Source organism: Ictalurus furcatus, chromosome 11 (assembly GCF_023375685.1).
Source record: "Ictalurus furcatus strain D&B chromosome 11, Billie_1.0, whole genome shotgun sequence".
Taxonomy (NCBI): domain Eukaryota; kingdom Metazoa; phylum Chordata; class Actinopteri; order Siluriformes; family Ictaluridae; genus Ictalurus; species Ictalurus furcatus.
In genome coordinates this window covers 24,058,769-24,085,194 of record NC_071265.1, presented here as the reverse complement: position 1 = coordinate 24,085,194, position 26,426 = coordinate 24,058,769, and the positions used below count along the sequence as shown (strand labels likewise).

Below are 26,426 nucleotides of genomic sequence, written 5' to 3'. Positions count from 1 at the left end.
AAAATATTTTAAGACAAACAACAAAAAAAAACTGGTTACACAATAACCTGGTTGCACAAGTACACACACACTTTTATAATGGCCTTTTGACTTCACCAATCACATTCAAAGTCCTGTTCAAAAGTAATGATCATACCTGACATCAATGAAGTGATTCTTTTTAAAGTTGAAAAGTTTTTTTCCCCCCTTTTTCTTTCCCCTAAAACCTTTCTAATTGTTTTTCACTTTAATCATGTTGGTTGCTATATCACATAAAAGGTGGGAAAAGATCTGACATGATTGATCTTGGTCTCATATTTTACATCGCAAAAACCTGCATTTTATAACAACAGGGGTGTGCGGACCTTATATATCCACTGTAAAAGATCTTATAGGCTTAGACAATAAGAACATTTCCCTTATAGTATTTACTGTCAGGGGCAAACCTGATTGACCAGTCACTGGACTGAACACTGAGCCTACACTTCAATAAAGCTCACATATGAGAGAATTGACTATGCACACAATAGTGCCGTGACAGTGAAACTGAAGCACCATGGCTTCTCTGACGTATCTTATAGCTTTACCCTTCTTCGCTTTCTTGGCAGGAGCAACAGAAGGAGCGGGAGCCAAAACTTCTGCACTGTCACAGTCAAAGTTAGCCAGAGGAGGAGTGAATCCAGGGCTAACTGAAACACACATACCCATAAGCTGTTTAAGATCAAATCAAACATACTTGCTTGTTTGTTTATCCACCATAAATCTGGTTTAGTACCTGCCAAGCATGTCTCCAACAGTGTCTGCAGGTAAGTGATGTTCTGAAGACGAGTTACAACCTTCATCTTCATCTCAGGGTCTTTCAGCTTGCAAAATGCATTTACTACCTAAATACACACACAGGCGCATACATACACAGGTGTATTCAGTCAAACATTTCTGAATAAAAAGGCAAAATATTTTGTTACCCTGGCAACATAAGTAAGGTGAGAACAAGAACAAGAACAAGTTGCATCATATGCAATAAATGACAGAGCAAATTCATATGAAACCCTTGTGTTTGTTTAAAAAAAAAAAAAAAAATTATGGGTGCACTGACCTCTCTGAACCAATTGATGGTGTAGAAGAGCAGAGAGCAGAGGAACTCTCGCTCTGCCTTAGACAGACTCTCTACCTTCTCTACCACCTCCATATCTGTCAGGATCAACGGACAGCCTGCCACAACACACAACATAGAAATACTTACAACCTTTGTATCCTAAACTTAATATATGCTATAAGAATGCTGATATCAGCTCTCTTGTGCAACGGACAGAAAATCAGTAGATCATTCAACAAGACAACACATATCCAAAAGATAATGCAGAAGGCCTCTCTGTTTCTAAACTTGACCGGTTAGAAGAACAATGATGCCAAACAATCCAGTGGTTATAAGAAACATGTCAGGAAGTACGTGTGAGGTGTTGGGATACAGAGGACTGAATGTACAGTCCCCTCCGAAAGTATTGGAACAGCAAGGCCAATTCGATTGTTTTCGCCATACATTGAAGACATTTGTGTTTGAGATCAAAAGATGAAGACGAGACGATAGATCAGAATTTCAGCTTTCATTTTCGCATATTTCCATCCAGATGTGTTAAACAACTTAGAACATCTTAGAGCACTTTAGTTTGAACCCACCCATTTCTTTCAGGTTATCAAAAATATTGGAACATGCAACTGATAGGTGTTTCTTGCTGCCCAGGTGTGCCCTGTTCAATTGATTGTTTAAAGCAGTGGTCACCAACACTAATTATTGCCTTAAGAAGTTTTTGATCACCTAAAACAGGTGTGTTAGATTTTGGTTGGCGATTAAACCTGCAGGAAGGTAGACCTCGAGGAAGAGGGTTGGTGACCACTGGTTTAAAGAATTAATAGCTCTGAATGGGTACTCTTGGTTTGAGCCCTGGGTTTTGCCTTTGAAGACTGCATTTATTGTTAAGAAATCAACATGAAGACCAAAGAGCTGTCTATGGGAGAAAAGCAATTCATTGGCATAGCCAGTACAACACTATAGAATGTCCTGAAAAAGAAAGAAACCACTGGTGTACTGAACAACCAGACATGGAACAGGTCGACCAAGGTCTGCCACCAAATGCCATGTTTTAAGCTGTCTACATGTAAATATCAGGAAATGAATGCTGAAATTCTGATCTATCGTCTCATATTCATCTTTTGATCTCAAACCCAAATATTTTCGATGTATAGCGTAAACAACAGAATTGGCCTAGCTGTTCCAATACTTTTGGAGGGGACTGTATAAAAGGTAATCCAAAAGCTGTTCAGAGCTTTGAGGCAGTTATAAAGACCAAGGCTGGAAATACTCTGCACACTCCAGACTCCTTCCATAAAATGTTAATATAAATGTTAAACAAATAACTATGAAAACAATCAAGTATTAGATGGAGTGCATTTAACATAAACCTGTGATTTGCTTTGTAGCCAGAACTGCAGTCAGAGCCATGCAGTTATAAAAAGATTAATCAACACCTTCTGACCAAACAGGTTCGAGAATTCAACCGTGCTGTGGTACAAATTATGACAGTCAACGCACAATGTAACAGTGAATAGAATAAACTCACAACCCCGTATTCTATTTCTACTGTCAAATCTACTGTGAGAATATTGTGGACGGCAATACAAATTGGTAATAATTATGATACGAAAAGCCAATAGTGGCACATACCTAGTAAATGGAGTACAGGAATGTATTTAATACACATTTTCCATTTAACAATAGCTCAGTGATTGGTTTGATTTAGTGTCCTGTATTTACTTCAGCTTTGCCATGGTGGAGCTGAGAAGCGGTAAGAATGAACGCACATCCCAGTGGAATAACAAAGAACATGAACACTACTGAATTGCTCAAGGGATTTTCATTTACGGATCATTTGAACATCCAGTGACACAATGTTCTCAGCCAGACAACACAGTGTATTATTTTACCTTGAGTCTAGCAGATAGATAACAACAGGTCTACTTCCTCCTGTTACAAAGAGGCCTTTGTTCTGCATCATGCTGCGCCCCCAGTGCCAGAGCTGGTAATATCAGCGAAGTGTACCGTAAACTGAGAGAAAGAGTTGCAGCCTTTTCCGTTTAAGCATATTCAAGAATCTTTAGCCTAGCAACTTACTGTTAATAAAGCACTGAACAGACTACATGTAATAATAACGCTGGTAGATGTTAATACTATCTACAGAAACTGCATATACAGGGTGTCGCAAAAGTCTCCATACATAGATGAAATTAACACTTTTTTTTAGCACAATTTCTTCCAAAATCGAATTTAGTTCGATTGAACAAATTCAAAAAGACTGGAAGTGTTGCAGACCAACCCGAGAAGCGGACGCAGACCATGCTGATTTTCAAAAGGGACACAAGTTACCTTAATTTGCTGCTGCATTTTTGTATCCATCACAGGAGTTCAATTTAGACATGGAATTTAGGCTTTGTTTTAGAAATGAATTTCACAGAGAAGAGGAAATAAATCAATACGTCAATACAATTTGTATTTTAACAGTCTTATATGGGGTCACTGTAGGATTCTGCTACATACACGGCCAGTTTTTGAACCCCTGGAGTTTCTAATTTGTTACATTTTAATGACTGTTAAACATATTGCCACAGAACAAACAAATTGATTTCAACTAGCAATTAATTAAGGAAAACTGAATCTATGGGCAATGTGTAATTAACTGGCTGCTCTCAGATCCTAATAGGCTCTAAATGAGTTCTCTATTACAGGCAAGTGCAGTTAGAGGGTAATAGAGGGTGCTAGTGTTAACTATTAGGGCTGGGTATTAAAAAAATTAAATAAAAATAGATTCTTGAATTTTAATCAATCTTCCATGTAATGAAACGATGTTGATACGAGAAATCCCCGAATTGATTCTTAATACATGTGCTTTACTTGATAGGATGTGAATATTATCTGTAGTTCGCCTCTTGTCCTGAACGTCGCCATCTTTTATGTTTTCAATTTTGAAAACGGTTTTATTTCTTAAACATGCTTTAAGATGTTAATGAATTCACTGTTGCACATTTACAATGTTTTTTTATTTATTTTTTACAGTAATGTGCACTATGCAGTGTGCTTACCTTGTGTGCGGTGTACGCACATATTTATAGTTTCTTGTTACAGTGTTTGTTACTCAAAGTAAAAGTCGAACGTAATTAAACAGAATTGTGTGGGCCCTATTATTATAAATGTGTATTTCAGTAATATAGCTAAGTAGGAGGGTTTCAGTTACCAGCAGTTATATTAAAACATGGATTCCATGTCGGCAAAAGTAACATTTTAAATTAAAGACTGAAAACTAATCGATGCTGAATCAAAATCGAATCGAAACCATATAAATACGAATCGAATCGTCAAATTGGTCGCAATACCCAGCTCTATTAACTATAAAACATAAATGTAAGGTGTGCCTAAATTACCTAATCAGACTGATAAAGATTTTTGTCCTTTTCCGAGGAGATTAGAGCTAGATTGCTCCAATGAAAGGGTCAGTTCAGTAAACCTTTAACAATGTACACTCGATTCCTTGTCTAGAGCTTCAAATTGTAGACTATTTACAGCAACGTTAGATCACTTAAACAAAAATGCTACAATAAAGGGTGTTCAAAAGCTTCTGACTGCCATTGTATCTGTTGTGAAAGCAACATATTCTGAGCTACTAATGCTGCTTATAACTTCCGCTTTACCATTATTGTAGAGATCTGGAAGTCCTTGTTGATTTAAAACAAAAAAATAAAAAAAAGTTTTAGGTCATACTGTTGGTCCAAAGTTGCAACACTACGTGGAATTTAACCTAAGCTGCTGTTTTTTTTTTTTCTAATGTTTTATACCTGGCAAATGCAGTGCTATTGGAAGATAGCTTCATGGTCTTACTATATTCCCAAGCTACAACTGCAGAGCTGCAGGTTTCCTTAGAGAATGTATTTAATTATGAGGATCAGAGCTTAGATTAGAATCTTAAGAATATTTGACTCCCATGTGGGTCTATATGTGGATGGTGATTATAACAGTGTAACAAGACAGCAAGATATTTTTCAGATATCTTGAACAGGGAGCAAGCCTGAATGAGTCGGGGTTTGTGATTTGTTAAACTATTAGTTGTTTTTGTGTTGAGCTGTGGCTGACCTAGAAGAGCATCGATCTCCTCCAGATCACCCTGGTGCTGCTCCTCCTCACACAGCCTCAGCAGTCTGAAGAACGAGGACAGGCACAGAGGAGATACATGCCTGGGAGGAAAGGAGAGAAATAATTTTATAAAGCAAATCATTTGTGGTACAAGAGAAACCACTCAAGACATGTTTCCTATTAATATATTTAATTTAATTATCAATCAAAATATTAAACTTAGCCTATTAAAAAGTTTGTAATACATGTGCAAGTTAGAACAGTGTGTGTGTGTGTGTGTGTGTGTGTGTGTGTGTGTGTGTTCTGACCTGCCGTCCCTGTGGCTGTCTGCTTTGTTCAGCAGATCCTTAGCCATTAGGGGCAACAGGTTAATGGCAATTCCTCCTTGACTCTCATCTTCATCCAGATTGTACATAGCTGAGGCAGTGAATGGAAATGAGCTGCAACACACAAATGCAATAGCATTAACAACATTTTTAGTCTCTCTTTACACATGAAAATGCAAATATAATACTGAGGTTTTTGTTGAGAATTAAATTAGATACTTTAACAGGAAACAACATGTCTTGAGTGGTTTCTCTTGTACCACAAATTATTTGTTTTATAAAAATATCAGTTATAATTTCATACAGGGACAAATCGCCACAAAAATCTTGTCACTGATGATTTTAAGGAGCAAAAAATGTTCTAATAATCGATAATCTGGGGTGCGGTACTTTTATATGGTGAGGAATTAAAGGTCAAACGCAGAATAGCGATCGATTTCCTTTTCCATTTTATTTTGCTTTGAGTAATGTGTGTTGCACAATTTAGCAAGGGTTGCTTTACTCAGCTTTTGGCTGAAAATGCGTACGTGTTTTCCAAGTATCGTTACTTCATGTAAGCAGTCGTTAGAAGGAACACAAATCCTTGTTTTACGCAATAATTAAAAAATAACTGCTCATTTCTAGTGTCTAATATTGACGTTTACTGTGTGAACCTTTGGAAAACTGCAACGTTATAAAGCAAACCTTTATAAAAGCGAATGATTAGCAACTTACATGGTGTTGTTCATGTTTTATCACTGTGATTTCTGTCAATACTAAAATAAAATACATGTTTGTGGAACTGTAATACTGGTCAGTTTGATCAGCTGGGCCTTAATTTCACTCCATCAAATAGTTACCCGACTAGCAAACTAACGCTTTTATTACAAAATGAAATGTAGCAATACATAACCTAATTCTGTGTTGACACTGTGTACCCACCCAGGTATCTCTGGTCCAAGGTCCACAACAAAGTCCTCCTGGAAATCCTCCAGCACGCTCTTGCCAATCCACGCCTGCCAGCGGACAGAACAGTGTGAAGTCTAGGTACTGACACTACAGGTTTGTTCAGTGCATGTGTGTTACATTGTACTAGTTGAGATGATATTTTGCACCGCTGTGTATATGTGCATGCGTGCATGTTTGTGCGTGTATAAACATACTACAGTTATTATACATCCTAATATTGTACATAATAGGTGAGTTTGTAAGTTCCTTATATGTAGTGCCTTCTCTGTTTGTAGGAAATTCAGAAATATTAACACCGAGCCTTTCTCGGCCTTAGAAATGAATCTCGGTACAAAATGGCCTGCTTCTGAAAAGAGTTACGCACCTGCACCAGTGGGTCCAGTCTGTGGTTGTGCAGCAGGTTGGCCAGTTCGTCATAGTACAGCGCAGCGGCCTCGGCTGAGCCTTCACTGCACGACCGCACCAACTCCAGAAGCACCGTCACCTAACCATACACACACTCACTAGAAGTAACCACACGAGCATAAGCATAAAGAACACACATTCATATTCAGTGCTGCTCACCTGTCGATGCGTGTCTTTGGGCAGTGTACCTCCCTGAGAGCCTTCTGACCGGTCTCTGTAACACATGAAAAACACATGTGCACCAGTGGAATTTACTGTAATCTCAGATCTAACAATTTTGGCATTGTCGGGAGGAAAGGACTAAGAGGCTGAGAGCGTTTTGACCCCCACACCAAATTTTCCCAGTTAGGGGATTATATACAGTATTTACCTTCGTGCTGCCATACTCCCCACCATCATAACAGCACCGATGATGCCGATGCGTTTGTACTTAGGCACTGTACTGGACAACTGCTTTCGGATCACTATGTGCATATCGTCCTGCAGACAAGTGAGGAAAAACAAATAAGACAATAAGATTTGGGTGTGGAAAATGAACTTAACTGACTTGATCCTACTTAAAGACAGATGTTGAATTCCTAATATACAGTACACAACAGAAGGGAGTACACCCCTGTACAATATCACTTATGTATGTCAAACAATTCAAAATTGTATCACCATCACTGTATCACAGTAATTTCATTTGCGCTTATGTAAAATAAGAAACCGTTTAGATTTAATAAATTTAGATTTTAGCGAAATATCTTCCAAAATTTGTCATACTTATATAGGAAATAAATATATACATTTATTTATTTATTTATTTATTTATTTATTTACTTCAGATAGCCTTTAAGAATGCCTTTGACAAAAGAACGTATTGAAATCATTCTCATGGCTGGGTCTGGAAGCTATCGCAAGGTTGCGATGAACTTTAACAGGAAACATGGCAAACAAATCACAAACACACACACACACACACACACACACACACACAACACTGTTGCCAAACTTATTAACAAATTCAAAAAGAGTGGACGTGTTGCGGACCAACTGGAGACGTGGACGTCCACGAACATGCACTGATGAAGGCATAACCGACGTGGTGCTGGCAAACATAGTCCCCGCTGTATGTATGGAGACTTTTGGGACACCCTGTGTATTAAAAATACAGGCCCCACAATCGGAACTCAATGCAACAAAAGTCAGTACACTTTTCATTACTGAGATTCAAATTTATTTTATAATATATATTTTTTTTTTAAGTACTTCGTATTAGGGCTGGCCGATATGATAAAAATATTGTATCCTGATACTTGAGGACATTTCTATGATACACGACGCATATCACCATATCTAATTTAGCAAACAAACTGTCTGCAAAACAGGTAAAACAAACAAACCAAAAAAATGACTTTTTAACAAGACTTTGACAAGACTTTTCTTCTACAAAGATAAAGAATGTTTTTTTTTTTTTAAATTGCGTCAAATCAACAGCATCCATTCAGTACCATTTCATTATATATATTATATATATATATATATATATATATATATATATATATATATATATATATATATTGTGTGTGTATATATATATATATATATATATATATATTGTGTATATATATATATATTGTGTGTGTGTATATATATATATATATATATATATATCTATATCGCCCAGCCCTACTTTGTGTGTTCGTTTATTCTAAGTTTGATGACAGACTCAATCCTCCTCTGCATAGAAGGTACTATGTGGTACAATGGCTCGTTCTGTACCTCCTGATTACTGCTGCAACTGTGTTTTGACTGATTTTTAGTGTAGTTGCTCGTCAATCTTCCTGTATCTCTTTCCATCTTTGTGAAGTCTCACGATCCGTTCCTTCTGGAAATGCTTCTCCATGTGGAGCCATGATGTAGACATGCAGATAGACAGCCCATATGTCCAAAACTGAGCGCTTATGTTCGCAGGTAATTTTATATTTGACATGTTCATGCAATTGGGCTCATTGGAAATCACAGTTGTACCAAATTTTGTTTCAATGATTTTCTAACTCGTTATGTGTCTATTCACTTTTGTTGCATCGAGATCTACTTTGAGGCCTGTACTTTCACTATAGTCTTACTAAAGTCTTTGCTTTTGATTGTTCATAAGAGGAAATACTCTACTTGTCAACTTAGAAATAATGCAATTAATGAGAGGTGATTCAATTTTGAGTCATGACATTTAAATGGTATTGCACAAGGGTGTACTCGCTACTGTTATATACTGTATATTTAAAATAGGATGTGACAGACATCGGTAGTTTTTTGCAGTAAAAAGCTAATCCAATTACTTTCCTTAAAGTTTTCTTAAAGGTAAAACTGACTACAATCGTAACACGTTCACAAATTCCTCCCTCTGAAAACATAGCCCCTCTTTGAAAGATTGCATTATGCAGGCAAAGAGCTTATTTTCCAAATATTTTTAACTGAACAATCCAGAAATACAAATGTTTACTGACAGACCAACAACTGCCCTTAGACTTATATGTTGTGCTTACAGTAAAGAGATTTTCTGTCTCAGTCTTTGAAGTATTCTTGAATAGAAATGCACCTGAATATGGCTGCCGTGTTGGTCTTGTCCAAATGCCAAGCAGCTGAGAACATGGAAAAGACGGCGGATCTGCTGAGGACTCAAGTTGTCCATGTAGTCCAGAATTCCCTGGACCACAAAAAATCATGGGACACAAAGTTTCAGCAGAGGAAAGAACTCGGATATGCTCACCAATTTTCCAAGTTCTTCAAATCTAGTTTCTCAGCAAAATATGAATGCTAATTCCTAAAGCAGCAACACAGTTTTCACCCTGTATTACGCCTGTCATGATTATGGTAGCGTAGTAATTCACACACACCATATACATGTGGACATAAATAGTTATTTAAAGCCTAGGGGTTGACAAATCAGTAGCCCAGGTGCACACCTGATGCATCATGGTGGATTGGTTTCTGTTCTGCACTAAATTTAGTTGCTTGTTGGGTCTACGTGTAGAGGGGTGTGTGTGTGTGTGTGTATGTGTGTGATAAAGAGTTTCCAAACCCGGCAAAAAGTTGTTTTGTTTTGCTTTAGTTTTAATTGCCCTTCCCAGGCACCATGGCCATGACATGAAATAAAATCTCTGCTGCTGAACTTAACCTGAGTCTGTTATGTTCTCCAGTCAGGGTAGCGCATGTTACAATACCCGTGCTACACCACAAAAACTGGCAGCTATCTAACAGTTATCGAGTAGGCTTTATCCCAGACTAGTTATTAAAAACACATTATGGCACAGTGATTTGATTATTAAGGCTAACTGATGATGAATGTTTATTGCACTCTCTGTGACATTTTCCATTTGAAGAGAAGTGTGGAATCTAACAACAGATCAGAGTCAGACTTACTAATGATCATCAGCTCAAATCTTCACGTTAAGGGGATTACATGTTCACTAATCCTGCTCTGTGTTTCCCTGAGATTATATTCAAACCACGAGGTCAGTTCATTTTAAGCATCATACAATCAAGTCAAAACGTCAAATAACTACACATATATATCGACATCTCTAATTCTAGGCATCAAGAATGGCAGTGTTTGTGAGAGTGTGACTCCTACCTTAACAAAGACAGCATACTGTGCCATCTCTGTGGGCTTCTGGGATACTAACTCACACAGCAGCTCCAGAGCCACGTCCACCTCTCCGCTCACACCACTGCACACGTGAGTGACCAGCGAGCCCACCACTTCCTACAATCACACAATGTTTTTATTCCATTCATTCGTTCGTTCAACTTCAACTAACTGCTTTATTGTCAGGCTTATGGTGGATCCAGAGTCTGTCCTGGAAACACTGGTGTGTGATGTGGGAATACCCCCTGGGTGGGGACGCCAATCCATCTCAGGGCACCATGCAAACACACACACACACATTCACACACTTATTCACGCCTAGGGCTTAATGGCTATTCTTTTAGCAGTTATCATAAAGCAATCAATTGCAGAAAATCTTTATCAATAAGTCACAGGGACATGTTAGCAGGTGTGATGAGCCGTGTTACCTGCTGGCAGTAGGAGTCAAAGGCAGTGAAGGCCTGTTTGTAAATGTGTCCTCCAAAGGGCACTACACAGCAGTCTGTAGAACGCAGCAGCCCTTGTGCCAAGGAAAGAATGCTTGGAAAATACCCACGCATCACCTATACAACACAGGAACATATATTACAGCACCTATACAAGACATACACGCATAAATAAATTATACCACACAAGTGCACAGTTAAATATCACACACACACATGCATGCAAATATACAATGGCACAAAATCTAATCCCAAAAAGCTAATAACAGTCTAATAAGAATAAAATACAGTGCATAGAATATACAAATGTATTTACAAACACTGCACTAAAATCAATTTGCGATAAATGTACTGAACGTCCTAAAAAAGTCAAGCTGACCTGAGCGTAGTCCCTAAAAGTCTTATTCAGCAGTGCTTCGTGAATGAGGCCGCCACGCACTTTCGCCTTCAGCACTCTCTCGGCCCCACGTCGACTCTGGTTAGCGTTAGTGGAGTGGAGAATAAGCAAAACCAACACGTCAACCACCTGAAAGGGAAGAACGGGAGGTGGGGGGCAACAGCAGGTTAAATAAAAACAGGATTATAATCTAACAGAAATAAAAAGGAAGAATAATCCAAAATGAAAAATCTGCACCTTGTGATCTTCTTGCTCAGTGACACTCTCTATGGCCTAAAGGGAAAATAAAAGCATTAAGCTGTCACTGCTGTATTGCTTATAGGATTTGCACTATTCAGTATAGCCCCTCTGTATCTGTTTACCTTGAGCCAGGCCTCAGAGATAGTCTTCTGAAAACGCACAGCTGATTTAATCACCTCCAGGACCAGAGCCACGCTGTCGTTACTGCTGCATGCTGGGACACTGGAGGACCTGGCACCACATAGATATGGGATGGGGGAAAAAACAAGACAACATTGAAGTATTTCATACATTAGCAGTGAATCTCTTTGTGATATCACGCTACACAGTAGTGCTTAATGGCTTAACTGCAACCTCTGACCTGAAGACTTTCCTGTGATGGAGCTAAATTTACACTGCTTTGTTACAAAGTGCTGACACCGGAGGCTCCTTTATTTAAAAATGTGCTTACAGAAAAATTCACAATAGTATTGATTATACACATTTTTAATCTATTCATGTGGAGCATCTGATATACAAGTCTCTGTGTAAACTGTCACTAAAGATATTATATCATATTAGAATAAGCACATAACATAATATAATATATTTACTGTCAGAGTTGTGCTGTTATAGAAGACTAATCAACACCTCCTGATCTGTCAGAATTTACAGTGGATAGAAAAAGTCTACACACACCTGTTAAAATGGCAGGTTTTTTTATGTTTAAAAAAAAAAAAAAAAAAAAAAAAAAAACAGAAATAAAGTTAAATCATGTCAGAACCTTTTTCACCTTTATTGTGAAATTGCAACATATAAATATCAAGTGACAAACACCCAGAAATGTTTTTGGGGAAAAAAGAAAAACATCTGCCATCAATCAAAGTGACTAATTACCCCCAAATAAAGTACAGCTATTCTTATAGGATTTTCCTGACATCTTCTTGGTAACTTCCCACTGGGAAAGCCATGGGCTACAAAGAGCCTTACAAAGCAGGTACAGGATATCATTGACGAAAAAATATCAATCAGAAGAGGGTTACAATTTTTTTTCCAAGCCATTGGATAAATATCATGGAACACTGTAAACACAATATTCAACAAGTAGAGAAAATACGGCACAACAATGACACTACTAAGAACAGGACGTCCCTCTAAAATTGATGAGTAGATCAGGAGAAAACTGGTCAGGGAGGCTGCCAAGGGTGGCAAGACGTAAGCCTTTTTTAACCAAAAAATAAATTAAAAAAATGCATCCAATCTCCCAAAACCATGTGGAATAATGTGTTATGGTCTGATCAGACCAAAGTTTAACTTTTTGGCCAGAATACCAAAATATGTTTGGCACAAAAAACACAGCACATCACCAAAAGAACACCATGCCCACAAGGAAGCATGGTGGTGGCAGCATCATACGTTGGGGCTTTTTTTGTTCAGCTGGGACTGGGGCTTTAATCAGGAATAATGGAGGGATGGAATAATGAATAGCTCCAAATACCAGTCAATTTTGGCACAAAACCTTGCGCCTTTCAGCATGACAACGACCCAAAGCAAACCTCAACAAAGGAATAGCTTCACCAAAACAAATTCAAGGTTTTGGAATGGCCCAACCAGAGTCCAGACCTAAATCCAATCAGAAAAGTGTGGGGTGGAATGAAGAGGGCTGTGCAGAGGAGATGCCCAGCCGATCTGACAGTTAGAATGCTTTTGCGAGGAAGAAGGGCAAAATATTGCTAAGTCAAGACTCTCACCCAAAAAGATTGAACGCTGTGATAAAATCCAAAGGTACTTCAACTATGTATTAGTTTAGGAGTACACACTTATGCAGGTTCTTTATATTTTTCATTTTTCCCCCTTAAATGATTCTTATTGTTTTTTTTACTTTAATGAATAGGTTAAAATTTCACAATAAAGCAAGGAAAGGTTCTTACATGATTTATTTTAGTTTAATTTTTTTTACATCACAAAAACCTGCCATTTTAACAGGGGTGTGTAGACTATATCCACTGTAGAATTCAGCAATGCTGTGGTACTTTAAAAATCATCCTTAAACAATAAGGATTAAATGAAAACAATTTGTTGGTGGATACAAAGTTTTTGGACTGTACTGCAAGTCTTTAGAACGACCCGTTTCAACAGGGAAGGCTCAGTATTATCATTTGTATGTGGAGTGATTGGCCAAAATCAAATACAATTTGTGTAATATGATTTGTGTAATATCATTTGTGTAATACAAATAGAAAGTATTCGTGTAATATGCCCAGCTTACCACAGACAGTGAGGGGTATATTTTATATATATTACAGATGCACCAATGTGAAGGACAATTTTTCCCCACTATTAGCCATCGTCCGATAGTTTAAAAACATCCGATGATCAGGGCCGATTACATCCTGTCAATAAAAAGAGGGCGGGAAAACACATCGAATTCGTGCTGTGTGTAAAGATGATGTCTCGTGTGTGGAATGACGACAAAACTGCAGTTTGTAATCTCTGCACCGCTAAAATTTTACACCGGAAGTGAGCAGCGGTGAAGCGGGAGTTTCGGCGTCGAGTCTAATTTTTTATTTTAAATTGCCATGCCGATCGTGCTGAATTAAAGCGCCAGTACACCGTTGAAAGTTTTAAATGAAGATGAGTTGACAAAAAAGTATATATATTGCACAGAAAAACATATCTGTAGAGTAGTATGTTTTATATCCATTTAATGTTAATATAGAAAAAAGTTAATATATAATATGACCAGTTTGATGTTCAATGATGGAGTAGAAACGTTTTTGTTTGTGGTGAGTGAATGTGAGACTAACAGGAGGTTTTTTACAATTCAGTCAATGTCAATATGAATTAATAACATTCAATAAGTTAAGAAATCTTACTTTAATCTTCAGAATTTAGTTCATGTGTTAATGTTAATTAGAGTAATGTGTTTTCTGTTTATGAGACCAGTTACTGTGAAACAACTTGTTGAAATGGAGAGAATAAAGGTTTTATTTGTATTTCTTTCAGAATCGTGGAATTAATTATTATTCATGTAAAAGAAGGCATAAAAGGCAGAAATATAGGTATCGGTATCTGCCTATATCACTCTGAATAATCGGTTATCGGTATCGGCTGAGAAATTTAGTATCGGTGCATCTCATTATATATAAATATATACACACACATTTAGAAAAACCTGGTTGATTTTAACAGGACTACTATATACAGAAGGATCTCTGTGTTCAATAAAACACATACGAGGGCAACAAGTCTCACATGCCCCGAGAGGGTAGGATATGAGCGTACTCCACTGAGCCCAAGCGGTAAAGTCTCTCACCCTCTGTTCTTTTTGCTCTTATCACGGCTCTGAGAGGCCTGTAGCACTGATGACAACACACACTGCTCCAACTCCAGCTTCTTTCGTAAAGTACACACCACCTACACACACACACGCACACAGTGCAGTACATTTTAATAAACTATATTACCTACCCAACAGTTTTTTTTTTTTAGACTGATGGTACTGTTAGTCCGTGACCTAGTGAACCAGTATCGGGGTGTATTTATTGATAGAGACTTCAAAGCACTTCGGTAATTTGTTCTTGATAAATGGCATCTGTTCTGCCAAATGCCATAAAGGTAGTGTTTATTAATAGTGTTTATTACATACGTGGATACTTCATGCACAGATTAAAGTTCAAAGTAAACGTTGGCGTGGAAAATAATTGACACTTAATTGCAAATTCGGAAACATGATTAGGAAGCTCAGACCTCATTAGCGTCAGAAGCAGAGATGGAGTGTAAGATGAACTTCACTACAACAGGGAGATCCTCCAGCTGCACTGCGGCGACGGTCGCCATGACAGCACCACGGACCTGAGACACAACAAAACAGAGACAGAAAGAGGGGTGAGCGGGGAAGATGGGCATATCTGGGGAACTGAATACGCAGAGTATATTTACCAGTTTGTTCTACTTAGACTGATACTATCGCTGTTAAAAAAGCACTAGAGATAAAACATGAAGCTTTGTGACTGGTTCAATTCCTTTAATGTACATGAAATGTATATTTATCATTATTAGACAGATTTGTCCCAGTTTCTTTGAAATGATTTTAGCTTGTTTAACCTGTTCATATGCGAGTTGGAAAAGACAGAGAGTGGATATCTTAACATGTACTTTATGTTTGTTTACAGCTGCTGTAAGGTAAATGATAACATGCCACAATATTAAATTAAACCACAAAGTGGATAAAACGTTTTACATGTCATTCTTTTAGAAATTTATTTAAAATGTAATTGTTGACAAAGTAAGAAAAGACTGCAGGACGTGCTGCTAATCAGCTTCGGAGCGATGATAGTGTCGCATCGTCCCGTCGTGGATTATTTTCCTATAACAGCACATGCGTGACATGCTGTGTTGTAGAAAAAGCAGCGTACAGATCTGCGTGTTTGTGATAGGGAGATGGATACCTCAGAAAGCAATGTGGAACTGAGGTTGAGGCTGGACAGAGCATCCAGGATGGGAACAGTCAGCTGGGTGTTCTGCTGGAGTAAGGCACTGTGCAGAGAAGGTGGGAAATACCTCAGAGTCACCCTCTCTCAACAACACTCATTATGTCATCATTACGGCATCGACCTAAGCGTAAGTCAGTGTTTTTTTAATGATAGTTGATGTAACAACAAGCCAACAAGAGCTAATTATGCTCGCTGTCCAGGCAAAACATGGATTTAGAAGAGATTTGAGTTAACCATGGGTTTAGCTTTGCTAAACCAGAATGCATACTTGAGCTCCCTGGCCATGTCTCCATGCTGCGAGTCCTCCAGTATTTCAGGTAAACTGGTGATGATGTCACGCTGGATCTCAACAGGAGCTATAGACACGAGCTGCATCAGCTTACTGCCCAAATCCTGCACATACATGAACAACACGTGTGACTCACACAACATGTGTCAGCACACACCATTGGCTATATGGCAGAGCAGGAGTGATAAACAAACACTAAAGAAATTCCATCTAATTTATTGACTGGCCTTCTTGGGGCTAATTTGTAAGTGTGTTTTGAATACTTAAAATATAAGCACAGACTAACATCCATATCCATCTGTGTAAGTGTAAGGTTTCAACTTTTGGCTTGTTGACAATACGATATCGAATTAATATACAAAGAAACAGCTCCCACACTATTTTGTCTTCACAAACGAATCTGCTATGATCCAAAACAAAACAGCCCTTTTACTATGCATCCAAAAAAATTTTTTTTTAATTCTTTCATTCATCTCCAGTAACTGGTTTATCCTGATCAGGGTGGCAGTGGACTCTGGTGTGAGGCAGGTATATATCCTGGATGGGGCGCCAGTCCAACCACAGACCACACATCCACCAACTCGTTTACACATAGTGGCTATTAAGTACAGCCAATCCACCATATTTCTGGAAGGTAGGAAGCTCACTCAAACACAGAGAGAACATGCGAAACTCCACACAGACAGTTAAGCGAGCTGAGGATCAAATTAAGGACCCTAAAGCTGTGAGGCTGCAACGCTACCCGCTGCACCATCTCACCTTCCCAATGAGACGTGGTAATAACATCCTTCTATTATGGATGGTATGTAACTTTTGTCCAGTATTTTTCCGGTAAAGATGAAGACATCCATCCATCAATTTTCATACTGCTTATTCTACAGAGGGTCACGGGGAACCTGGAGCCTATCCCAGGGAATTGGGGCACAAGGAGGAGGAAACCCTGGACAGGGTGGCAACACAATGCAGGGCACAACCACACACCCATTCATACACTATGAACAATTTGGAAATTCCAATCAGCCTACAACGCATGACTTTGGACTGGGGAAGGAAACCGGAGTACCCAGAGGAAACCCCCAAAAGCACGGGAGATGGGATTCGAACCCCCATCCCCAGAGGTGCAAGGCAAACATGCTAACAATTTCTAAACATCTATTAATACCCATCAATTATCATACAGGACATGAGACTTTACAAGTTTACGTGTGTAGTGAACCTGTCGGTACAGACCCTTAACAGATCAGCACTGAAGATATTATACATACCTTGCAATCCACAAGTCGATCGAGCCACTTCAGCTGATTAATGATGAGGTGTGGAATATTCAGACCATCCTCTCCAACACTGAAACCCACAAGCTACAATTATCACTGCTAATGGCAGTGTGCTACAAGTCTGTACCAGCCAGAACACATAGACCATTTATGAGTATCTCAGTTAATAAGCCACTCTAGGATCATCTAAATAATACATGCGTGCATGCACAAATGACAATCGATCCTAGCTTGATTTTATACAGGAGCACAAAGTAACAATTTGTGATGATATGAAAAATGCTTACCCTTCAAACATGAACTCTGGAAGCTTCTCAAACAAAGTGTTTATGACCAGGGTCTACAAAATAGAGCAGTCATTATCATTAGGTCTTTATTTATAGTAAGACAGCATGGAGTTGAAGTATGAATAGATGGATTGGGTTTTTAACACAATGCAGAAGTCACATTTTTCCATTTAAATTAGAGACAATTCTCATTTCTTCCATAATTTAAAAAAATGATCTCAGCTAGTGATGTCACTATTGGCTTTGGACCAATCACATCTGTTATGCAAATCAGAGCACAACTCAGATGATTAGCTATTTGAGACGGCAGAAGAACATAGGGGTTTTTCCAAATCAGAAGTGGTGGCTCATCGGTTCAGACTTGGGGTTACTGATCAGAAGGTCGGGATTCAAGCCCACTAATGCCAAACTGCCACTGTAGGGCCCTTGGACAAGGCCCCTTAACCCTCTCTGCTCCAGGAACGCTATATCATGGCGGACCCCATGCTCTGACCCCAGCTTCATAACAAGCTGGGATATGTGAGAAAAAAAAAAAGAATTTTGCTATAATGTAATGTACTGTATGTGGCAAATAAAGGCTTTCTTTTTTATATATATATATATATATATATATATATATATATATATATATATATATATATATATTATATATATATATATATATATATATATATATATATATATATATATATATAAAAAAAATGTAATAAAAATTACCAAGTCATGTATACTGGCATATAGATCCTGGCATTTTAAATAAAGGCCGGTTTGGGAGCTTCTTGGACATTAAAACAGCACGATTCTACCTAGATTTTTCTTAATGATTTAAAATGTACAGGGTTATAAAATAAATTGTGCAACAAAAGGTTGTATATAAAATCTCTCCTTGCCTGTAGTATCTCAACACCCAGAAGCATCCGCACCAGGCTCTCCTGAAACGAACTTGAACTGAGGCGGCAGAAACAGACATAAACATATTTATGAAACATAAACAGAAACATACAGCAAGATTGTGTCTACATGACGCCCATATTGGTTTTCACTCACTACCTGGTGTCTCCCTCGCCTGCAGAACGTGGCACACATGGAAGCAGGCAGTTCCTAAACCTCTCAGGGTCTTCAAAGTGTGACTCCAAGCCAGATATAAACTCCTGAATGATCTGGCAGAGGATTGAAAATACAGGCACATCAACACACACATACACAAAGTTGATTCAATACAACTGTACTTTAGAAACTAAAAGGCTCTGATCACTCACATTGGGATATCTGGGACTCTTTCTCAGATGCTGCTGTAATCTCTTCTGAAACACAACTTGATCCACGGCTATTTAAGATTTTGAAAAAGCACACCGTTATAAACGTATGAGTGAGAGTCATTTCTATCTATCGTAGATGTCAGTGTCAGCCCATAGAAAAATCCTGAGTTGAAGCAGTGTGTTAGAGCAGGGAAAAAGAGTCAAATGTACAGGACAGGGTTCTGGTCCTGTGCACTATGGGAAGCAAGATGCACTATAAATAGCTATTTGCACAACATGCTATTTTTTCAGATATACAAAATGTGAAAAAGAAACAAGTTATTTCTTTTTTAAAGTGATGACTTCTAGATGTGCATGTACAGGGAATTGCACCAAGCACTGCAGTGCAAATCAGCGGTTATAGTGAAACAGACAGTTTACCGGACACAGCCGGATGTTAATGGAAGGAGAAGGAGTAGATCTTAATAATGAAGAGGTGCTCTTTATATCTAGAAACATCTTACCGATCTCATTGGCCATGTTTCCTTGTCTCAAGATGACACCTGATTCCTGAAGCATGTGACCAAATACAGAATCAGGAACGGTAGCGGAAAGGGATTTGGCTGGCCGTCCAGTGGACTTGCTTTTCTTTGATTCTGATTAAATACAACATGTGAGTCATGTTAGTTTATTCTGTGACTGAGCACAAAAAAATACTTTTTATTATACAGTCCGTCCAGGATTTTGCAGTTACGCGATGACGCAAAATCAAGGAAACTCCACAATATTCGCAGGAGCTTTTCCAGATTTTCCGCAGATCTGGGCCAAGAAGCGTCACGTGACGTCATCGCAACGCACGTTCAGCCAAACCCTCTTCGATTCACTTGTGTCGAACATGAGTACAGCTAAAAGGTCTCGTTTACCAACAAACGTCCATGCAAAAGGCCAAGCAAAACAATTTTGTGCAATTCAAGTAGTTTTCCGCAAAGAAAAAAAAAAAGACAAAAATCTCCACAGATTGCATCGTGAACTTTGAAAAAAGCTGCAGTAAAATCAGCCATTTTTGGCTGCAACAATCACAAAAAAAAAAAAAACCTTGGTGAAATCCTGTATGGAGTGATTATAAAGGAAGTGATTTCTATACACTAAGATTGTGCAACTTACTGGGAACAACGCGTGTGGCTGGATCTTCATCGACTGAAACAGATGAAGATCTTTTCTTTTTGCGCATCATCCTCAGCTACTCTTGGCAGGTACAGGAAGTGCCAGGGGGTATTCCACAACCAGGGTTGGAAACCTGTGTTTTATATGAACAGCAGTATTATCATTCTTCACTGCTATTTACATACACTTGAGCAACAAACGTGGGGGGTTTTTGTACCATGTAAAAACAACAACAACAACAACAACTAGGAATTCTGAAACCTTTTTCTCTGGTCTAGAAACACATTTCTAAACCTTTAAGACAGAAACAAACATTTTCTTTTTTAAAAACTGCTTTAATCACATTTCCCCTAAACACAAAATACTACCAAACGTTTGTGGGCACCTGACCATCCATTTTCTATACCGCTTATCCTTACTGGGTCACGGGGAACCTGGAGCCTATCCCAAGGAGCATGGGGTACAAGGCAGGGTACACCCTGGACAGGGTGCCAATCCATCGCAGGGCACAATCACATACACATTCACACACTCATACATACACTATGGACACTATTTTGGACATGCCAATCAACCTACAATGCATGTCTTTGGACTGGGGGAGGAAACCGGAGCACCCGGAGGAAACCCCCGCAGCACGGGGAGAACATGCAAACTCCACATAGACAGGGCAGCGGCGGGAATCCTGACCATTTCACCCACATGTGTTTGTTGAACATCTCGTTCCAGATTTAGTCCCCCTCCGCTGTTATAAAAACCGCCAATCTTCTGGGAAGACTTTCCACTTGATTTCGAAAGAACCACATATGGTTAAGGTGTCCACATACTTTTGGTGTACTTCCTAAATCCCAAACAAATTCACACACAAAAAACCTCCTAAAATCAGCCCCTAAGCACCTCCTAAATTGCAAAATAATCATTAAATATATCCAAACACCTCCTATATCCCAAATCAAAATCAACCCCTAAACATTTCCCAAATACGAAACACGAAACATTTAGTTGGGATTTAGGAGATGCTTCCTGCCTCGTTTGGACCTTGGAGATGTTTCGTGCCTCGTTTGGGACTTAAGAGATGCTTCGTATCTTATTTTGGGATTCAGGAGATGTTTCGTGTCTCATTTGGGATTTAGGAGATGTAAATCCCAAATAAAACATGAAACATCTAAATCCCAAATGAATCCCCAAATACATCCTAAATACATGATTACACCAGTTAATTATTGTCGATATGCAAGTTAGCTATCTACATTAGCTGCCGTTATAAATAAACATATTTACTAGCGCGTTAGTTAGTGAATCATCAGCCCAAACCCAACTAGCTATCAAAACCAGAAACATTAACTCAGCAGCACTGGATGTCTTACACACTCCCTTACATACTCCCTTACACACTCCCTTACACACTCCCTTACACACTCAATACACAGTCAATACACAGTCAATACACAGTCAATACACAGTCAATACACACTCAATACACACTCCCTTACACAATCAATACACACTCCCTTACACAATCAATACACACTCAATACACACTCCCTTACACAATCAATACACACTCCCTTACACAATCAATACACACTCCCTTACACAATCAATACACACTCCCTTACACAATCAATACACACTCCCTTACCCACTCAATACACACTCCCTTACCCACTCAATACACACTCCCTTACCCACTCGATACACACTCAATACACACTCCCTTACACACTCAATACACACTCAATACACACTCCCTTACCCACTCACTACACACTCAATACAGACTCAGTACACACTACACACTCACTACATACTCACTCAGCTCAGACACTTATGCTTATAAATACATAATTACATTCAAAATGAATTTAAACTACTCACGTCACGAGCCGGGGTTTGTTTTACTGGATTACTCTCCTTCTAGAGGACCCACAAACACACTCGTTTCAGGAAAGATTCCCGCGCCAATGTTTCGTAAAGTGTAAGGGACCGTCGTTATATTTCCAAACCGAATTAAAAACGTAAGTAATAGGAATCTTGTTTCCAATATCATTTATTTCTAATTTTCTACATCTTCGGGTGATTAGATGAACAGTTTTGTATCTGTGCTATATACAAGTAACAGCGCATTCATTTCAAGACAGATTGTTGCTTTCCAAAATTAATCGATGATTAAATTTGAAGATGTTCCCTAAAAATGGGGGCGTGTCTAAAGGCTCTGTCTGGTATTCTTACAGTCGTACGCAACGCCTTTCAAAGTATACGCCAGCTGACGGTCGACGCATGCGCATTACGACAGCTTGCACTACCCCTCCAGGCCTACAAGAGTCAGTACACAGCAGTAAAGGACTGAAGGACGACAACGAAGAAGAATCACAACACAAAGAACAATGCTTGGGCAATCTCTCGCCACGATTAGCACCCATATACAAATCCTTATACACTTTAAGGCTAGAGTTATATAAATGCGGATACTTTCTAACGTGCACTCGTTTATTTTTCCTCGAACAATTAGGCCCTGGGTCACTGTTGCCACCTTGTGGAACAACTAAATAGTGCAGAAGAATTAAATGCGCATGTGCGACCTACGCGCGGTTAAGTAGAAAGTATGCTTCTTGTTTTACGCGTAGGAACAGCGTACAGTACGCGTTACGCAAATTTCGTCATCAGCAGAGTGCACGCGTATTGTACGCGCGCCGCCCGAGTTTTCTAACCGCGCGACCATGTGCATGTGTACAGAGTACGCGTGGTTAGCAAAATCATGCGGCGCGCGTACAGTACGCGCGTACTCTGCTGATGACGGAATTTGCGTCACGCGTACTGTACGCTGAAGAAGTGGGCGTGCGCTATGTAGGAAATAAAAGCCAGTGCCTCTGTTCGCAGACCTTGTACTATCTGCTTTGAGTGTCTTATAGGAGTTGGGTTTCTTCTTAAGCGTTTTGTTTGTGCCGTGTTGAGTCTAGTTCGCTCACCAACATGGCGAAGTCATTTTACGACCTCTCGGTGAAGACGCTGACAGGAGAGGAGTTGAAGTTGTCGTGTTTACAGGGTAAGGTAGTCCTGATCGAGAACGTGGCGTCTCTCTGAGGCACGACCACCAGGGATTACACCCAGATGAACGAGCTCCATGAGCGCTTCGCCGCGGAGGGACTCGTCATTCTGGGGGTGCCCTGCAACCAGTTTGGCCATCAGGTAAACACCGTTCACCTTGTACTGGCTCCATTAACCGATGGTTTTTGTAATGGAAGACTTTTTATGCGTCTCGTTTCAGCGCGCTGCTCATGCACCTGAGCAGTCACGTGATTAAAGTTTTATACTCAGTATTAAGTATGAGGTTCTCCTCGCTCAGGATATATTTCACCTCTAATGTGCGGGCAGTATGAAAAAAAAAATCCCACCTTGGACAACTTTAAATTGCAACTTTTTATATATATATATATATTTAAGTAAACGTAAAGTAGGTTGCTGAGTCATGGTGAAGAAAGCGTTTCATTTCCCCATGGGGAATTTTCTTCCCTGTTGATAATAAACACTCACCAGCCCTTTGTTTTGAAGGCACTCTGAGGAAAGATTTTCACCTCAAAAGTCCTTACTTTTCCCTTATTTTTTATGTGTTTGCAAAGAGTTTGGCTTATAAATTCTATATATTAACGATTCTATAACTATTTTTGATATATATATGATATGATGCAGATCTGTATGTCCTTTATGGACATTCAGTAGGACAATGTCCCTGTAAGTCGGGGCTGATAGACTGACACTGACTCACTGGTCAGCTTTGTTCTCTTGGATTTCAGTTTTCTTTTACAACCACTTGTCTATTTTTAAGAGTTTTGTAATCACCCCCTTTACACCACACCACGCTTGGCTACAGTAATAAACACATGATCCTTTTGTTCAGAGCACTGTTAAAGCATCCAATTTTTCACCTCAGAAATATAGCAACACTGCACCCTATGCAAAATTTCTCTGTATCTGAAAAGCTGATAAACTCCTTCATTGTCACTCGGATAGATTACCGTGACGCCGTTTTAGGTGGAGTTTCTAAATCCACAATCAGTAAGCTGTGATATGTACAAAACTCTGGGACCAGGACATGCAGTCATATTACTCCTGTCCCGGAGTCCCGGTCAGGTTCTGTGTCTAAAATTTATGTTCTCTGTGTTTAAAATTATGATGCTGACATATTAAGCATTACATGGCCTGGCTCCTCAGTACTTATCTGCTTTTGTTAATCCCTTACACCCCAAATCACAGACTGCGCTCCTCACAGTGTAATTTGTTGGCACTTCCACGAACCCGCTTAAGATCTATAGGGGACAGGGACGTTTCTGTCTCTGATCCTTCCCTTTAGAGCTCTCTTCCTCTCGAACTTAGGGAAGCTCAGACCTTTGACGTATTTAAAGCTCAACTCAAGACATAGCATTTGCTTGCTGATGTCTACTTTTATTATTGTTGTTGTTATTTTTATTTATTATAATTTTTTTCTCTTTTCTGTGTAATGCTTATTTTGTGTACAGCACTTTGAGAAACTGCTTTTAAAGGTGCTCTATAAAATAAATATTTATTATTATTATTATTATTATTATTATTATAAGGTCACTGACATTCGTGACCTATACAGTAGTCACTCATGACTTTTTTTAAACTATAGTTGTTTTTAAAATCATGACCCTACATGTTTGTTCTTCATGCTGTTTTTTTGTTTGTTTGTTTTTTTTGTTGTTTTTTTTTTAGGAAAACTGTAAAAACGAGGAGATCCTGATGTCGCTGAAATACATCCGTCCCGGAAATGGTTTCGAACCAAAATTCCAGCTCTTGGAGAAGGTCGATGTGAACGGGAAAGACGCTCACCCGCTGTTTGTCTTTCTCAAGGAGAAGCTTCCTTTCCCAAGCGACGAGCCGACGGCATTAATGGGCGACCCCAAATGCATCATCTGGAGTCCTGTGTGCAGAAACGACATCTCCTGGAACTTTGAGAAGTTCCTTATCGGCCCAGATGGCGTCCCATTCAAGCGTTACAGCAGAAGATACCTGACCGCTGACATAGAGGGAGACATAAAGAAGCTTCTGGGCATTGCCAAATAAAGTGCTTGTAGTAGTAGTATGGCTTTTCATAGCTGGTTGTGCCGTCTTGTGCTCGATGCTGCTGTGTTGGGACTCTTACTTGATGAAGATGCTCTTTTAAACATTGTGAAGGGCTGTCTGATGTTCTGTAAAAGTACTAACTCCACAGTTGCATAGAGCTCATGTATGGCACAACAAGCCCTTTTGTGGATCAATAAATGGTTTCAAGACTTGAAGTTGTTGTCGTTTCTTCACGTCACTTCAAATCAGTTTGATTTACAGTATCTCCCACATACTGCTGCTCAAAGATACACACTCCTAAAGTAATGTTATTACCTTTCTAAAATATTAGTTCAGATTTTGCAAACTAAAAGCCAATTACATCACTTCGAGTCAAGCGTATTTGGAAACATTTCAGTTCAAGGTGGTTTCTAACAATAAGAAATTTATGAAATGAGCATATGGACACTGCATTGTGTAAATCTGTACTGGCAGCTATGTCGAACTTTTACTATTTTCACAAAGTGTTATTATGTAATGACTTTGCACACATGTACAACCAGGAATTTCCAACACAAAACAGCCAAATGCTTGTTGGCTTGCCTAAGTCCAGTAATGAATATAAAAAAATAAACAGGTAAAAACAACTCAGTTCAATCAGGTCTGCTGTATTAATAATAATAATAATAACAATAATAATACTAATAAAAAGTTTACAAAGTCAAGAATAGTTGAAAATTTGCCTGGAATTTTACACATGAACAACCCAAATACCACAGTTTCATTATTGAAGTTAAGTTGATTCTTTGGATCGTCAAAATCAGGTGTTAAACTGTTTACAATCAAGTTTAACCCGTAAGAACCCGGACCCATTCCTCCTTATAGGAAAAATATGGGGGATATGAACTGACCAAATGGACCACATAGAACACATTTCTGAAGTTATTTTTGAACTACAACCTCTCCCTGTGAGCGAGCTGTAATGTTACATGGATGTCACATTGGGTGTTTATAGTAAAAAAAATTATGTTAATATATGTTATATTGGGTGTTTATTCCTCAACTGGAAAAAAAAATTAATTGT

General features: G+C 38.8%; 2 protein-coding genes across 3 annotated transcripts in view; one reads left to right on the top strand and one right to left on the bottom strand.

The window, feature by feature from the left end:
- fancd2 (FA complementation group D2) overlaps nt 1-22,238 on the bottom strand; it is a 34,794-nt gene extending 12,556 nt beyond the window's left edge. Inside the window, exons 1-27 of one of the 2 annotated variants that reach the window (XM_053635711.1) lie at nt 22,157-22,238; nt 20,279-20,411; nt 19,639-19,770; nt 19,136-19,203; nt 18,927-19,036; nt 18,767-18,824; nt 17,877-17,929; nt 17,581-17,659; nt 16,295-16,419; nt 15,982-16,069; nt 15,281-15,385; nt 14,847-14,947; nt 11,674-11,782; nt 11,549-11,584; nt 11,294-11,440; nt 10,897-11,031; nt 10,454-10,585; nt 9,419-9,526; nt 7,208-7,317; nt 6,997-7,051; nt 6,797-6,916; nt 6,406-6,479; nt 5,467-5,598; nt 5,159-5,259; nt 1,076-1,191; nt 755-863; nt 567-668 (exon numbers count right to left, since the gene is read on the bottom strand). In XM_053635711.1, coding sequence (XP_053491686.1) covers nt 567-668; nt 755-863; nt 1,076-1,191; nt 5,159-5,259; nt 5,467-5,598; nt 6,406-6,479; nt 6,797-6,916; nt 6,997-7,051; nt 7,208-7,317; nt 9,419-9,526; nt 10,454-10,585; nt 10,897-11,031; nt 11,294-11,440; nt 11,549-11,584; nt 11,674-11,782; nt 14,847-14,947; nt 15,281-15,385; nt 15,982-16,069; nt 16,295-16,419; nt 17,581-17,659; nt 17,877-17,929; nt 18,767-18,824; nt 18,927-19,036; nt 19,136-19,203; nt 19,639-19,770; nt 20,279-20,348 — 2,575 coding nt within the window. In that variant the 5' untranslated portion in view covers nt 20,349-20,411; nt 22,157-22,238. Of the gene's footprint in view, nt 1-566; nt 669-754; nt 864-1,075; nt 1,192-5,158; nt 5,260-5,466; nt 5,599-6,405; nt 6,480-6,796; nt 6,917-6,996; nt 7,052-7,207; nt 7,318-9,418; nt 9,527-10,453; nt 10,586-10,896; nt 11,032-11,293; nt 11,441-11,548; nt 11,585-11,673; nt 11,783-14,846; nt 14,948-15,280; nt 15,386-15,981; nt 16,070-16,294; nt 16,420-17,580; nt 17,660-17,876; nt 17,930-18,766; nt 18,825-18,926; nt 19,037-19,135; nt 19,204-19,638; nt 19,771-20,278; nt 20,682-22,156 lie in introns of those variants that run through there. The other variant, XM_053635712.1, reaches the window with a different exon arrangement.
- An 889-nt stretch (nt 22,239-23,127) lies between these two features.
- gpx1b (glutathione peroxidase 1b) lies at nt 23,128-25,578 on the top strand. The gene is made up of 2 exons (XM_053635728.1): nt 23,128-23,467; nt 25,013-25,578. The coding sequence occupies exons 1-2, from the start codon at nt 23,252-23,254 to the stop codon at nt 25,361-25,363; spliced, it is 567 nt and encodes a 188-aa protein (XP_053491703.1). The 5' UTR covers nt 23,128-23,251; the 3' UTR covers nt 25,364-25,578.
- Nucleotides 25,579-26,426: the final 848 nt, after the last annotated feature.